This window comes from Podarcis liolepis (genome assembly GCF_965112155.1).
Source record: "Podarcis liolepis genome assembly, chromosome: 13".
NCBI classification, from domain to species: domain Eukaryota; kingdom Metazoa; phylum Chordata; class Lepidosauria; order Squamata; family Lacertidae; genus Podarcis; species Podarcis liolepis.
In genome coordinates this window covers 52404072-52421228 of record NC_139573.1, presented here as the reverse complement: position 1 = coordinate 52421228, position 17157 = coordinate 52404072, and the positions used below count along the sequence as shown (strand labels likewise).

At 43.1% G+C, this 17157-nt stretch overlaps 1 protein-coding gene across 9 annotated transcripts in view; it reads left to right on the top strand.

Moving 5' to 3' along the window:
- Positions 1 to 17157, top strand: part of EPHA5 (EPH receptor A5) — a 253669-nt gene that overhangs the window by 179675 nt on the left and 56837 nt on the right. For 6 of the 9 annotated variants that reach the window (XM_083473138.1, XM_083473133.1, XM_083473132.1 and 3 more), the window contains one exon: positions 13029 to 13153. The exons of the other annotated variants lie outside the window; for them this stretch is intronic. In XM_083473138.1, the coding sequence (XP_083329264.1) occupies positions 13029 to 13153 (125 nt within the window). The remainder of the gene's footprint in view (positions 1 to 13028; positions 13154 to 17157) is intronic. 9 annotated transcript variants of the gene reach the window in all.

Sequence of the window (17157 nt, the reverse complement as noted above, 5' to 3'; positions counted from 1 at the left end):
GCGGAATTAATAATCTAGACTAGGAAAAGTTTACTCCTGGAGTTTAACAGACCCTTGGAGTACTTTGTAATATTTTTTTAAAATACACATATACAGATTTATTTTACAAAAACAGAAAAAATATATATACTCAAGTGCTCTTGAAATGGCATAATGGAATTTATGATAAAGCCAAAATGCTGTTATTTCTCCAGTACTATATCGAAAAGCTGGTAAGAATCAAACGGACTGCCATTAACTTAAGTGTCTGGCAATTTCATTTCCCCATCCATTTCAGTAAGGGTAAATTAGACCCCTGATAGCTTAATAAGCTGAACACAATTTTTAAGAAAGTGAGAAGTGGGTGCAAATGACAACTGATTCCATAATTCTTGAGGGGTACATGGAATATGAAGTGGTTTAAGTTTGCTAAGAGCTTTTTCCATATATTCTGAACAGCTGCTGGAGTCAGTCCACAGGAACCCAGCTGGCTTAGGAGGGTTAAACTTTTTTGTTTGTATTTTTAAGTTTAAAAAGTTCATTTTTGTAGCTGGCTTGTAGTCAGCTTAGAGTCTTATGACTTTCCAGTCTAATTTTAGAATGTTTGCATTGAAATACCAGATGTTTTTCTGCTATACTATGGGATGAAGCCCTTAAACAAGTTTGCCCAGAGAAATCCCATTGACATTTCATTGGACTTAATAGGTCAGTTCAAGACTTTTCAGTAGAGTGGGCACTCCTCTATTTGATGGGCTACCTGGTCCAAGTCCAGTTCAAAGATGAAACAACAACAACAGCAACAACGACATTTATTATTTATACCCCGCCCATCTGGCTGGGTTTCCCCAGCCACTCTGGGCGGCTTCCAACCAAATATTAAAAAACAATAGTCCTTCAGATATTAAAAGCTTCCCTAAACAGGGCTGCCTTCAGATGTCTCCTAAAAGTCTGGTAGTTGTTTTTTCCTTTGACATCTGGTGGGAGGGTGTTCCACAAGGCGGGGACCACTACCAAGAAGACCCTCTGCCTGGTTTCCTGTAACTTCTCTTCTCACAGTGAGGGAACCACCAGAAGGCCCTCGGCACTGGACCTCAATGTCCAGCAGAACGATGGGGGTGGAGACGCTCCTTCAGGTATACTGGACCGAGGTCGTTTAGGGCTTTAAAGGTCAGCACCAACACTTTGAATTGAAAGCCAATGTAGGTCTTTCAAGACCGATGTTATATGGTCTCGGCGGCCGCTCCCAGTCACCAGTCTAGCTGCCGCATTCTGGATTAGTTGTAGTTTCTGGGTCACCTTCAAAGGTAGCCCCTTGTAGAGCACATTGCAGTAGTCCAAGCAGGAGATAACCAGAGCATGCACAACTCTGGTGAGACGGTCTGCGGGCAGGTAGGGTCTCAGTCTGGAGGTGGTAGACAGCTGCCCTGGACACAGAATTGACCTGCGCCTCCATGGACAGCTGCAAGTCCAAAATGATGCGAGACCAAAAGATGGGAGTGCAGGGAAACCTTCATGTTGCCCATTGACATTTAGCACCTAGACAGCATTTGGGTGATCCATTTACTCATTTTCAGAGGTGCATGAGTTGGCCGTCCTACTTTTAAGCAGCTCATGACATGAACTATAGGCATTGGCTCCAGTTTTCCAAATGTTAGAGCACAATCCCATTATCAGTGGATGACTGCAAATGGAACTGCTTGAGGATAGGGCTGTTGCAGTAAAATGTGCATGCATTTTGGGTGAATGATCTGATCTCATTTGTGCTGGCGAAGATAATCAGTGATCAATTGTGTTGGTTTGTTTACGTTGAACTCTATTTCTGCCTCCCCTCCCTCCCTGACCAGTGTCTGGAGAATAGTGTCTATCACTCTGATGTAGATTAAGTACAGAATTTCATATTTTAGGTCATATTACGCTGAGCTTTGAAGAGATCTTCATAAAGATTTTAGTATTTGGGTGGGCGGGGGAATAATTCAATTGCTGCTGATGTTTGAGACATTTAATTACATTTTGCAGAGTGATCTCTAATTATAGTAAGATGCCCTGTATATGTATTAAGAGCCCTTGGATAAATCTGCAGCTAAAGTATCTGCTAAGCAGTCTTTCTGACCGTAATTGAATCAGCTTCAGTCTCTTCTTTTCTCTCTCTCCTTTTTGGTGTGTGTTTATTTCCCACAAGACTGAACTGCTGGTAGGGGTCCGCAATATAATTTGGTCCCTCACCCTCACTCTTTTAGAATGAATTGGAAATTTGCTAGAGCAATTTATGCTGTATAACTAACTAGCCTGTGAAATAGTATTATGGAAAACGGATTGTATATTATCAAGCTTCCCCCACTGCTTGAACGTTTGGCACAAAAGTACTAACCTTATTCATGTATTTTCTGTTGACTAAAATGCAATAAAACTTGCAAAAATACTAACAGTCATAGAATCATGGAACTGCGGAGTTGAAGGGACCCTGGGGGCCTTCTGGTCCAACCCCCTGCAAGGCAGAAATCTCAACTAAAGCATCCATGTCAGATATCCACCCAACCTCTGTTTAAAACCCTCCGAGGAAGGAGAGTCCATCACCTTCCAAGGAAGTCTACTAAGACTCCCTCAATCATTTTCACATGTACTACTGGCAAGCTGGATGTCCCTATTTTTATCTGTGCATCTGATTCTTCCTGTCTAAAAACCTTACATTTGTCCCTATTGAAATTCATTTTCTTAGTTTGGGCCCAGCTGTCCAATCTGTTAAGGTCATATTGAATCCCGATTCTATTTTCTGGGGCATTAGCTACCCCTCCCAGTTTGGTGTTATCTGCAAATTTGATGAGTATCCCCTCAATTCCTCCACCCAAGTTGTTTATAAAGATGTTAAGCAGCAGGCCCAGGACAGAACCCTGTGGTACCCCACTTGTCACTTTTTTCCAGGTTGACTAGGAACTATTAGTGAGTACTCTTTGGGTTCGGTCAACCAGCTACAAATCCACCTAACAGCTACCTCATCCAGTCCATCCATCATAGGGGACTTTGTCAAAAGCCTTGCTGAAATCAAGATATAATACATCCACAGCATTCCCCTGATCCACCATGCTTGCAACTCTATTAAAATAAGCAGTGAGATTTGTCTGACATGACTTGTTTTTGAGAAGCCCATACTGGGTCTTATGAATCACAGCATCCTTTTTAAGTGCTCACAGACTGACCATTTAATTATCTGTTCTAGTACCTTTGCTGGTATTGACATCAAGCTGACCAATCAGTAGTCTATTAACCAGGACCTGAAAATTAGACCATCAGTACCACTTGGAAGGAAAGGGACGTGGGTGGCACTGTGGGTTAAACCACAGAGCCTAGGACTTGCCGATCAGAAGGTCGGCAGTTCGAATCCCCGTGATGGGGTGAGCTCCCATTGTTCAGTCCCTGCTCCTGCCAACCTAGCTGTTCGAAAGCACAAAGTACAAGTAGATAAATAGGTACTGCTCCGGTGGGAAGGTAAACGGCGTTTCTGTGTGCTGCTCTGGTTCGCCAGAAGAGGCTTAGTCATGCTGGCCACACGACCCAGAAGCTGTAAGCCGGCTCTCTCGGCCAATAAAGCAAGATGAGCGCCGCAACCCCAGAGTCGGCCACGACTGGACCTAATGGTCATGGGTCCCTTTACCTTTACCACTTGGAAAACAATGACCAACCAGTTTTTATCAGACTTTTCTCTAGAAAAGGCAGGGAGGGGGCTTAAAAAGAAGAATTTATATTTGAGACACTACAACAGTAAAACAGTAGTGGTCATATATCAAAATCTGTATGCCAAAGCAGTAGAAATTTGCCCAGCGGCACAAAAACATGTATGCCACATTAGAAATAATGAGAATGGACGATTTCTGCTCTGCAGTTGTTCCAGGATTTTGGTATTCTGTCTGCTGAACTCAGATTAAATGCCGGTCAGAAATCAGGATGGAACAGATTTTGTGTGTGCACTGTTCATATTTTATTAGAACTTAAAACAGTAAAACCTGCATTATTGTACCTATTCACACCAGTCTCCACTTAATTCAGTAGGGGGAAAGACTGGAAACATCAGCCTGCGACAGAGAGCAAAGCTACAGTGGTGCCTCGCAAGACGAAAAGAATCCGTTCTGTGATTCTCTTTGTCTAGCGGTTTTTTCGTCTTGCGAAGCAAGCCCATTGACGGATTAGCGGATTAGCGCTATTAGCGGCTATTAGCGGCTTATCTGCTGATCGGATCAGCTGATAAGCAACTTAGCAGCTTAGAAAAAGGGGGGGGGAGGAAAAAACCCCGCAGGAACTCGCAAGGCATTGTCGTCTTGCGAAGCAAGCCCATAGGAAATTCGTCTAGTGAAGCACCTCCAAAACGGAAAACCCTTTCGTCTAGCGGGTTTTCCGTCTTGCGAGGCATTCATCTTGCGGGGCACCACTGTACTGGTGAAGACCCCTGGGGCAAGAATGTCTCCATTGTGGGGTGCTTGTTTGGACACCAACAAAAGCCTCTGAGAGCTGGTCTGGGAAGCTGGGTTGCCTCTTCCCTATATATACTGAGCCCACCTGTAGTAAAGAGGAAATCACTGTCTCCCTCTGGCACCTTAGCAGCCTTCCAGTTCCCCTTTGGGGCATGAGGGAGAAATGCAGGGAACAGGAAGTGCAAGTCAGTTGTGTTTCCTATTTCACCTTCTTAGTGCCGTGCTCAGAATGGCTCTCAGCCTATGCCTTCAGCGCTCTCCATCCTTTTGCTCGACTGCTGTTAAATTGAGACCAGCTACATGAGCCAATTTTAAAGTGTGTGGGAAATTTCCTTTGGTGCCAGCGCTGCCTCTTTCCGTGATACACCAATCAATCACTTTGATGAATTCTAATATTAAAGCCAAACTACTGAACACACCACCAAAATCAGAGGCAACAAAATTCACCCCTTTCCCTTTCAGCGTGAGATATAATTGTTGGAGCAAGTTTGTTTATTAGTAACCTGGGGCGGGGGGGGGGGGAGGGAGGCTGTTTGGTGTGTTTTTTTGCAAAAGAAAAGAAAGGAAAAGAAAGATTTCTTTGAGTGCAATATTGATTCCTTTCTAAAACTGCCCTATTGATCTTAGTGCATTAAGCTTCTCAGGGAGCGAAAAGCAGACGCTGGAACGTATGCAGGGAAGAGACCACACATATCCCAGAACACCCTTCAGAAACTGAGCATAGTTTCCATAACACAGGGTAAAGCAGAATCCGTCCCCAACTACTGAAACACAGTTCACCAGTGACTAGGAATATTGTTCACAAGCCACTAAGTCTTCTGTGCAGAATTCATTCAACTGGAAAACTTTGCTAGTCTTCATTTATGTTGCCGCACTATCACTTCAGTATCCCCTTGAAAAGTCCATTTTTTAGGAAGGATTTGAAACCGGTGGGACCAGAGATTCTCAGAAGACTGGAGTAAATTTACGGGCTATTTGAAAAGTAATTGTGATGAACAGATTACGCTAGTAGGTTTGCAAGAAGTTTTGTAAGGTGAATTATTCGAAATATTGCAAAAAAGACAATGAGGTGAACTATTAGTTAAGGACAATCAAAGGTAATATAAAATTAAGAAATGCATAATAAGTGACATGGAACGGAAAATCATCAGAGGCGTTGACGGAAGTTCAAAAATATTGTATAAGATGAGAAGTTAAGCTGTATGAATGTTGGAATTAATATGTTTAAAAATTAATAAAAGTGTGTGTGTGTGTGTGTGTGTGTGTGTATCCAATTTTTAGTACAGTCGTACCTTGGTTCTGGAATGCCTTGCGACTCAAACGTTTTGGCTCCCAAACACCGCAAACCCAGAAGTGAGTGTTCCGGTTTGCAAACATTTTTTGGAAGCTGAACGCCCAACACGGCTTCTGTGGCTTCTGATTGAGTGCAGGAAGCTTCTGCAGCCAATCGGAAGTTGCGCTTTGGTTTTTGAACGTTTTCGGAAGTCAAATGGACTTCCAGAATGGATTCCGTTTGAGAACCAAGGTACGAATGTACAGTGTAAGTGTTTATTCATTATGAATTAATTTTTATTGCATTTGGAACATAGGAAGCTGGCTTCTACTGAGCCAGACCACCAGTCCATACAGCTCAGTATTATCTGCACAGATTGGCAGCTGCTCTCCCAAGATTTCAGGCAGGAGGTCTCTCCCAACCCTATTTGGAGGTGTGCTGGGAACTGAACCTGGGATCTTCTGCTTGCAAGGCAGATGCACTACCATTGAGCCACGGCCCTTTAAAATAAATATAAATAAATCAAATCAGTTTAAACAATTTACCATCAGATGGAAAATAAATAAAATCAGTTTAAACAATCAGATGAATAGGGTGGGTACTAAAGTATGTGAAAGTGTGTATCTACTGGCCAGCTAAACCAGGTGAGGGTAGCTGATGGGTCTCAAACCCATATTCCAAAAGAATATTAAAATACTATAATACATCAAACATTAAAAGCTTCCTGAAACAGGGCTGCCTTCAGATGTCTTCTAAAAGCCTGGTAGTTGTTGTTCTCTTTGACATCTGGTGGGAGGGTGTTCCACAGGGAAGGCGCCACTACCGAGAAGGCCCTCTGCCTGGTTCCCTGTAACTTGGCTTCTCGCAGTGAGGGAACCGCCAGAAGGCCCTCGGTGCTGGACCTCAGTGTCCGGGTAGAACAATGGGGGTGGAGACGCTCCTTCAGGTATACTGGACCAAGGCCGTTTAGGGCTTTAAAGGTCAGCACCAACACTTTGAATTGTGCTCGGAAACGTACTGGGAGCCAATGTAGGTCTTTCAAGACCGGTGTTATGTGGACAAGACCAATTGTGGGTCCAAAACAGAGGGGTAGCTAAGGGGAGACAACCCATAGGGGTTTTCACTTACCACAGGACCTACAGTGTGCCTGAGCCATGCGCCTCTCCTGGGAGTGGCGTGGTAGCTTGGACGCCTGCAGGCTCCACGCTGCCCAAAATGGCAGCGCCGCCCTACAGCTGAGGGGAAGGTGGTGGGTAAACTCCTTGGAGGCTCTTCCCAGCATGCCCTGTCCTGGCTCGCCCCGCCCCAGACTCAGGGCGCATGGGCCACCCCAAGTGGCTAGCTATGCCGCTGGTCCAACAGTTGAGAAGGGAGTTTCTGCACATGCTGTAGAGCAGCGCTTCTCAACTTGTGGGTCCCCAGATGTTGTTGGACTACAACTCCCATCATCCCTGAGCTCTGGCCTTGCTAGCTAGGGGTGATGGGAGCTGTAGTCCAACAACATCTGGGGACCCACAGGTTGAGAAAGGCTGCTGTAGAGGGAAGTGAGGGGCAGATGGGGGTCATCAACATGGGAAGATAGCCCAGGTTGCTGATCCTAAACCTCTACTGCTTTTCTCAATCATGAGAAATGCTTCAGGAGTAAACCTCGAGGAAAAATGCGTGCCTGCTGCCTTGTGGGACATCTTTGGGAGAAGAGAAGGCTAAGCAGTATACCCTACACAAATTGGAGTGGAGTCCCTAAGACAGTTGGATAGCACCTTGTATGCCTCCTCATGGCAACTCCTGCAGCCAAGCTGGTGCCAGATGTATAGCCAGTGTGGTGTAGTGGTTAAGAGCGGTGGACTCGTAATCTGGTGAACCAGGTTCGCTTCCCCGCTCCTCCACATGCAGCTGCTGGGTGACCTTGGGCCAGTCACACTTCTCTAAAGTCTCTCAGCTTCACTCACAGAGTGTTTGTTGTGGGGGAGGAAGGGAAAGGAGATTGTTAGCCGCTTTGTGACTCCTTAGGGTAGTGATATCCTGCCAACCTAGCAGTTTGAAAGCATGTCAAAGTGCAAGTAGATAAATAGGTACCGCTCCGGCAGGAAGGTAAACGGTGTTTCCGTGCGCTGCTCTGGTTCACCAGAAGCAGCTTAGTCATGCTGGCCACATGACCCGGAAGCTGTACGCCGGCTCCCTCGGCCAATAAAGCGAGATGAGCGCCGCAACCCCAGAGTCAGGCACGACTGGACCTAATGGTCAGGGGTCCCTTTACCTTTAGCTTAGGGTAGTGATAAAGCGGGATATCAAATCCAACCCCTCCTCCTCCTCCTCCTCCTCCTCCTCCTCCTCCTCCTCCTCCTCCTCCTTCTTCTTCTTCTTCTTTCCTTTGGACCACATCAGCAGAGCCATGAGGGGGTCTTGTCATCTGGCCATCCCAGGACCACCAAACGCACTGGCCAGGCTTGCGCCCCAGAGAGTTCACTATGATTTTACTTCACCCCTGGAGGCACACTCCACTGTCTCTCGAGACAGATGGATGCCAACAACAACAATAAGCATTTAAAGGTTACAGCCTACTTCTTCAGCTGCAAAAGAGGAATGGGCGGAAGCATGTAGTGCAAGGCATTTAGTGAGATGTTGTCTTGCAATGATACTAATTTTTAGAGGGGTAGTACTGGGAGAGCAAGTGAAATATTTGCAGACTGGGTAATGGCAGAAGACTCCATAGTAGTTATTGAAGCCCTGGTTCATGGCACCTATTATTATACAAACACCTGTTCTTCCAGCTGTTCCTGAGCAGCCTCTCAGTGCCATATCCATTTGCCTGCATTATCTCCTAGAGCTTGGACGGGATAGGTATCCATTATTTCACATCTCTGTTCTGATGCTATCTGAAGGCATCACAGTTATTCAGCAAAGAACTGAGACTACAGATGATTAGCATGGTACAAGGAAGAGTGAAGTGCCATGCCGGGCAAGAAAGTCTGAGATTGTAGGTGTGGGGGGTGCCTTATTTTTATTTAGTCATTAATGTCCCTAGATGTAAGAAGTTCTGTTTTGATGTCTCAGCTGAACCTTAGAAGATTAAAAGCATTTTGACCGTTGCTTTTTGCAGCCAACGTTAAACATTATTGTTCCCATGAAGTCAGAGTGTAGGTGTTTGTGTGTGTGGAGGAGAGTGAAATTAAGAACAGAGCATTTGATAGCAGATAAAAACAATGAACATAATCATAAAATTATATAGCTCTTTGCAAACTTCTCTGTACAAGCAGTGTAACATGATCAACCCTGCAACTTGTCTACTTAAGATTCAAACAAGTCACTGTGATGTTCATTGTGCTTTTCATGCATAATAATAATAATAACAACAACAATAATAGTAATAACAGCTTTCATTAGGATAAGTCATAGATTCTCTTTCATGCAAAGCAGCTGTGTGCTCAGAGAATGGCTGCGGGGACTGTCAAAATCTTCCCATGCCAGCATTCATCTGTTCACAATTGTCTGCTTTTCTCCCCACATAGGATTTTTTTTTTCTCCCTTAAAAATAACACACAAAGGATGCCTGCCAGCCGGTCAGCCAGGTTTTACCAAAATTTGCCAGCTCTCATGAGTGGCAAATAATTGTGGATAAATACATGCAATATTTTGAAGAGAAAATTTATCCACACCCTGCAAAATTCTTTTAGCTTATGTAAAAAATTATTCGGGTATTTAACTTTTGAGTGACATTCGTATATATTTGATATCTGTCTGTCTGTCTTGTCTATCTGAAATTAGCCTTCGGCAAATTCCACTGACAAGCAATTCAGGATTTCAAAGGCCTAAGATTTTTGAAGTGGGGCTGTGGTCTAAACCACTGAGCCTCAGGCTTGCCGATCAGAAGGTCAGCGGTTCGAATCCCCGCGACGGGGTGAGCTCCTGTTGCTCGGTCCCAGCTCCTGCCAACCTAGCAGTTCGAAAGCATGCCAAAAAGTGCAAGTAGATAAATAGGTAGCATTCCAGCGGGAAGGTAAATGGAGTTTCCATGTTCTGCTCTGGTTTCGCCAGGAGTGGCTTAGTCATGCTGGCCACATGATCTGGAAAAACGGTCTGTGGACAAACATTGGCTCCCTCGGCCTGTAAAGTGAGATGAGCACCGCAACCCCAGAGTCGTCTGCGACTGGACTTAACTGTCAGGGGTCCTTTACCTTTACCTTTTAAAAAAGATTTTTGAACTCTTCTCCCTTACCTCAAAGTTCCTCTGCTTTTCCAGCTGAGGTTCACTTCAAATTTGGTTTTACATAAAGCCGTGTGGACAGTTCTATTCATGAACAAGCATCCTGCTTTGAAACTTCAGTTTAGAATAGTTAACATAGATGTGCAAGTTTCTCTGAATATTCAGGATTAAAGATGTTCCCTTAGCCTGCCTCTCTTTACAAAAGTAGCAACATGTTCTTTTCATGACTTTTCGAAAACCGTTTTGCTTCTACTACACTGTTTTTTTGTAATACTTTAGAGTTTAAATCTTCTCATCTGAATGTTTTTGTTTATAGTAATTTTAACTTTTTGTAAACCGTCTTGGGAACCTGTTTAAGGACAGGGTGCAAAGAAAATAAATCAAATGGTTCACTAATTTGGTTCCCACTTATTCAGAGGATATTGTCCTTGTAGTACCAATGACCTTTAAAATACTGGGGTTTTTTTGGTTTTTTTTACAGCAGTCCTTTTCCCCTGTGATCATATTGCATGGTATCTCATTTCCAGCTTTTAAAATAGAATGATTGCAGACTTTGTCTGATTGCAGAGATTGTATTACGTTTTGTTTGACAAAGAAAGCTAAAAGATGCATACCTTCTTCCTTCACTTCAGAGTTTTGCAATTTAGATGTATGGAGGATGCAAAGTAGCTATGGTTTCGTGCCTGAACCACAAAGATCGATTGAACATGCTTAATTGGTCCTTATCTTGCAGTTATACTTAACACTTCTTTTGAGGAAGATTCTAAAAGGATACAGTTACTGCCTTTCTAAAGTACTCTAGGTGTAGGGTTACCCATTTCTCTTATCTCTTCCCCTGCCTCCTTCCCCAAAGTTGAGCACAGCATTTTACATAGCAACTCATGAACATGTTAGTGATCGGTGCAGTCGGAAATTCAGGCCTCTGAAAACGCTAACTCCACAAAGGTTAATAGCATTGCAAAGTAGACTCCTTTTTTAAAAAAAAAAAATCACCAAAGTGGGATTTTAGTGAGTTAACACTCCAGAATAATGCATAAGGAAGAATGGGGGGAAATGTGTTGTGGCTGCTATCTGAATAGTTATTTGAGGTGTCCAATGACTTAGACATTTTTAACACAGTTTTATAATTAGTTTGTCATGCAGCACAGAGCCTAACATTTGAAAGACTAAGACCTTTGGTAGCATAGAACTAGATGTGGTTTTTTGGGGGGTTTTTTAATCTGACCACTGTGTAATTGTTGTTTAAAAAGGAGAAGAATATCATCATGGCTCACTTCAGACATCACACCAAACTATGATTAAGAAAGCTGAATTATGTTATAGTGCGATATATGGATTGGCGAACCTTGGTTTGCAATTGGCCAGCAAACCAAAAATCAGAAACCATGCTTTGTGCTAACTATGGCTTGGTGTGCTGCCAAAATTGACAGCTTATAGTTTCAACCGCCATTCTGCTTCCAGAAGCTGCTGGACAGCCATGGAAACAAGAATGGATTTTTAAAGCTAGGTGATTTCTGCTTATGTAGCTGAAAATGAAAATTAGAAGCAGATCTGGACCTTTCCATATTCATTCATTCAATAGCCCGCTTTTCAGAGAGAGTTTTGTGGCTTGCCCTGTTGTGCTTTTGGGATCTCTAGTCAACATCAGCAATTCCAGACAGGCTACAATTAGAGCCAGCTTTCTCTCTGGACCCATTTCTATCATTTAGTAGGAGTTTGGTTTTTTTCCTCTGGTAGGAGAACGTGTCATCTTAGTTGGTGAAACTTAATTTTGCAAATTTCTTCAGTGAGGTGGTCTTAAAATATGTTTTGGGGTGTGAGGAATTCAATTCTGTTTTTTTTTTTTTATTGGACAATGTTTCACTTGATAAGTCTACGTTTGATGAAGAAGCACAGAAATTGCTTTCGGAAAACCAAATAATTTTAATTTTAACCTTCTGAAAATGTCAGGTAATGCTAAATAATAATACATAAGTAAGTAATGATAATTTTTAATATACGATATAACTGCAATCATTTTTAATGATTTCTGTGCAATTTTACACACCTTTTACTTACCAAGCAAAACTAAATTACCGTATTTTTCTGTGTATAACAAGCCCCCATGAATAAGACACCCTCTATTTGGAGGAACTCCAAATTGAGAAAATGAGGGGAGATTGTATCCGTGTATAAGACGACCCTCAGTTTTGAACATAATTTTAAAATAAAAAAACCTAGTCTTATACATGGAAAAGTACAGTAAATTAATTTAACCAAAATATCTTTAGAGTTCCCAAACCATGTCACAACTTTTTAGCACCCCTCATTTTGGGAACTTGAGAGTTGAAAAATTCAACTCGCCCTACTCTGATAGGCTTTATTTTCACATGGTGATTATTCTTTTGTCACCAACTAGAGCAGTGGTGTCCAAACTTTTTTCAAAGAGGGCCAGATTTGATGTCGTTTCAATTTAGGATTGAAGTTGTTGAGCTTTTTTACGATTTTACCCCAAAGTTGTTGAACTTTATTTAGGGTTGGCATTGGCTTTTTTAGGGTTGAAGTTGTTGAGCTTTTATTAGGATTGAAGGTCATTGAGGTTTTTTTTAGGATTTTACCCCAGGGAATAAACTGCCATAGGGGCCGGATTAAACTGACCGGCGGGCCGGATTAGGCCCCCAAAGGGGACTTCGGACATGCCTTAACTAGAGGGAGGCGTTCTGGTTCTCCCAGGTGGAGAAGCCAAGCAGCAATGCTTTGAGGAGCACCCTGACTCCTACGAGGCTCTGTGGGGAGCTTGGTGGTGGGGCAGAAGGTAGCAATGATAAGCTTGGTCTGATCCAGCAGAGCTGCTCTTCTTAGGAAACCAGCATTACGCTCTGCGGTTAAGAGACTGGGAAATGTTATGTTTGTACGGGAGAAGTTTCTCTACCAGGCGAAAAATGCAGAAATTCTTCTCTTAAACTCTGACTCATTTATCGCTCGGGGATTGATAGACGGCTTACAACAAAGAGCTGTTATCTACTTTGACAAGCTCTAAAGCTGCGCAGCATTAGGGTGAGGTTTCTTTTTCTTCATCCAAACTAGTAATTATTCTGACTCTGTTTTGATTTCTTCTCCTGTTCCGCAGCACCATCTCCAATCACAAATGTGAAAAAAGGGAAAGTCGGCAAAAATAGCATCTCACTCTCTTGGCAGGAGCCAGATCGACCCAATGGCATCATCCTGGAGTATGAAATCAAATATTTTGAAAAGGTGTGATTGTCCGATTGCAACACTGTTCTAACTATCTTTGATTTCTGCCTTTCTCTGCTCGGTTAGAATTATCGTATCTCTTCAAAAGGGATGGAGTAATTTTTGTTTGTAACTCCATGTCAAATTAATTATACTGTGACTGATTAGGAAGCCTTGATGTGTGTGTGCGTTTGTGCGCATACTTATTTTCCTTAGTGCATTGCTTCTGTTGAACAAATACATTAAGGTTTCTTGTTAGTTTCATGTCCGGTTTTATTTCACTAAAATTAAGAAACTGACAGTGCAATCCTGTACATGTCTGCTCAGAATTAAGCCCCACCAACTTACTCCTAGGTAAGTGTGTACAGGAATGCAGCTTGATTAACTATGATTGAGGGATATACAGTAGATCATATTCTTGTTGCTTTTCCAAAATGTCATACAGTTGTTGTTATTATTATTAGACACATTTAAATGTTCAACATCCTTCACATAGATGAATTTGTAATATAATCTTAATAAGCCTAGAGTACAATTAGCTACATCAGACTGAAGGAACTTCGTAGCTCGGTCTCCGAGACACTGTCCTACTGCATAGCAGTTCTGCGTTGACATTTGGGCCATAGCTGTCAACTTTTCCCTTTTCTTACGAGGAATCCTTTTTGGAATAAGGGAATTTCCTTTAAAAAAAGGAAAACGTTGACAGCTATGATTTGGGCTCTTCTAGAATTTACTTTGTCCAAGTATTTTAGTTTCAAAACACCAAGTCAGTTACTTCATACCACTTTCGCTGTTCTCCTTTCCCCTGAAATTAACAAAAAAAAACCCCACAACATGGGAATTGTAGTTTGGTGAAGGTGCTGGGCTGGCCCAAGACATTTTGGCATCTGAGGCAAACCACAAAATGGTGTTTCCCTCCCTCCCAGGAAAGAAGGGGTGAGTGAAGATCTATATCAAGAACAAGGAGAGGAATACAGATCTACATCAGGATCTTCAGTTCCTGTGGATCGTGCCACCTGAGGCAGTTGCTTCACCTTGCCTCATGGGTGGGCCGGCCGCAATGCTGAGACTTCTCTTTTAGAGATCCCTAAGCTGCCCCCTTCACCACACAGAGCCAGAGCTACAGTCCCTTGGTTTCCTTGGGAAGAAAATATTGTTCTCAAACTAGTTTAACTACAAGTGACTCGGTGTTGAATTGTGGTGCATTAAAAATCAAAACGAGGGTTAGACTAACATGAAATAATAAATGAAGGACTGAGGAGAGATCAAGTGAAGCAAGCAGACTCTGACCCCCAACCCCAGGTAGCTTCACGCCAAAATGGAGGACAAAAAAGTCAAGAACTCAGCCATGCTATTTAGGAGTTCACCCATTGCTCCACAGCCTGAAATCCTGATAATTCTTGACAGGGAAGTAGTTTCCCATAGATCTGGGGGCTCTGAATTACCTCCTCTTTTTCCTTGAGCATCGCTAGTATGTCAGGAATACTCTTCCGTCTTCTGTTGTTTTTGTTTCTGAACTCTGTTCAGACAGCTAGGAAAAAGCACTAAACAGCATTTGTGTGCAGACAGTGGTGGTTGTCAGAGAAAAAAGGTGGAAGGGACGGGGAGAGTCAGAAATGGGTTCTCTTGGCAGCAGGTGGGGACAGAAGAGGCTGACAGGCTTGAGGGAACAACATACAGATAAAATGCATAGGCTAAATCCATTGCAAACACCTGCTAATATTATGATGTGGGCAACTGCCGTTGAGAACGGAAGGCTTCACAACTTAAGAACACAAAAGAGCTTGCTGGATCACGCCAATGTCCCATCAAGTTCAGCATCCTGTTGGCAAACCTGTGGAAAGCACGCAAGCAGATTTAGGGCTTCAGGATTAATTTCTTTGTTCTTCTGAGGGAAGAGTAAGCCTGTTTTCCTTCATAATAACGTCTTATAAAGCACACTGATAAGAGCTACTGAGCAAACGCTTTGAATAAATTAATATGATCATATACTTGCTCACATACAACGTGCAGAATCAAGATGACGTACTTGAATTGCCTTTCTGGTGAGCGGGGTGGGGCGCGCGTGCAAAGCAAAGTCATTTAAATTTAGTGAAATAAAACCTGCATACTTCATTTTGTTTTTATTACATCCATTAGGCTTGATAGTTAATATAAATGATCTTTCACACACATTCACACACACACACACACACACACACACACACACAAAACAGCCTACTCGAAACAGCAGTAGGATTGCAGTTCAGTCTTAATTCCTGTTACTGTTCATGCTGCTTCCTTGTTTTGTGACTTCGTGCTGTTGGGAAGCAGTGAAATATTTAAGGTGGGGCAGGCAGTTCCCCTGCAGAGGGCATCAAGCTGGGGGAATTTTTGTCCTCACCCTGGGCACCATATTACTGGGTGGATCAGTGCAGAATCTTCCTACATTTCCATTGCTTAGACCCAGCAGGCATGGCCAAACTTGGCCCTCCAGCTGTTTTGGGACTACAGTTCCCATCATCCCTGACCACTGGTCCTGTTAGCTAGGGGTGATGGGAGTTGTAGTCCCAAAACAGCTGGAGGGCCAAGTTTGGCCATGCCTGGTTTGAGGGTGGAAGACACCCACACAATTGGCCTTGTAGCTTTTCACTCAGTTGGGTGCATTTAATTTTAGAACTGCGATAGATACAATACAAGAAAAGGCCTAGATTGGGCTTTTGGGAAGGATTGGTGAAAGAAAAACTCTCGTCGGCAGAAAAGGAAGTCTTGTGCCTTGCCTTGCCCTCCCCAGTCTGCTTTCTATCCCTTCCCAGTCCTCAAAGCAAGTGAAGTCTACTACAACATTGCAAATGGTTGGATGCTCCCCCAGGCAAAAAAAGAGGAGAAAAAGTCAATCAAGGTTTTTTGCCTATGGAAGTGTGTGTGTGTGTGTGTGTGTGTGTGTGTGTATGTGTGTGTGTGTGTTATACATGGGGGAGCACTTAAACATGCCCTCCACCAACTGCAATGTGAGGATATACTGTCCAGAAACCCTTGTGTCACATTGTGATAATAAACCCTAAAGTGATTATTTTCTATGAAGGGCAAAATGCACTTGTATTATTTTACTGTGCTGTTAAAATTCAACGACAAGCTTTGATTTCACAAAATCCTACTGTAATTGCAACCTCTCAAGTCTCATCAAATTAGCAAAGCAGCCCATATTATACAAACGTACAGCTTTAAAACCTAACTCTTATTTCGAATATAAAGACATATAGAAAGGGAGATGATTCCATATTAAAATTTAATTTGACAGACATGTTTCAGCCAAACAATCCCTTTTGACTGCTTAGAAAAGTTTCATAGCTGCAGGTTCTTATTAAATGAGGCCCCTATCTATATTTTAAAATACATATCCTTTCAATAATTTGGCTGCAGTAAAGTAAATGTGAATAGGATCCAAGTGTCTTAATTCACCAGAGGTTGAACATGAAGCAGCTGCTAAAATAGCAAATGCCATGTTAGGCATTACTGGGCACATCATGTCAACATCACGAGAAGTAAGGTGTTCAGTTTCTACATGTGAGGGCTGAGCTACAGAGGTGCACTCACAAGCCCCGTTCTCACCTGTGTTCATTCCACCCCTGATCTTCATGCGCTGTGCAGACGTGTCTGAATGGGGTTTGCAACCATGTTCCAACTGAACATGCTTAGATGCCTCCCTGTATTGGGGAACCCTGAATTATCACAAGGAGGCTTCTAATCACGTTCAGACAACTTAGAGGACCCCAGGGGCAGGTCTGACGTGGAGGGGGTATATGTGAGGACATTGGGGCAGGGCCCCAATTTAGCTCTGAGCTCCTGCAGAGGGCTGTGGCTTCATTCTGCCCCACCTAGTTCTGTTACGGCCACTTCTGGGTGCCACACTTTAAGGAGAGACCAAGGTGATGAAGGATCTTGATGTCAAGTTGAACATGACCCAGCACGAGAAACCAAGACCTACAAGGAACACTTAAAAGATCTGAGCATATTATGGCGTGGAGAATAGAAAGTTAAGGGGA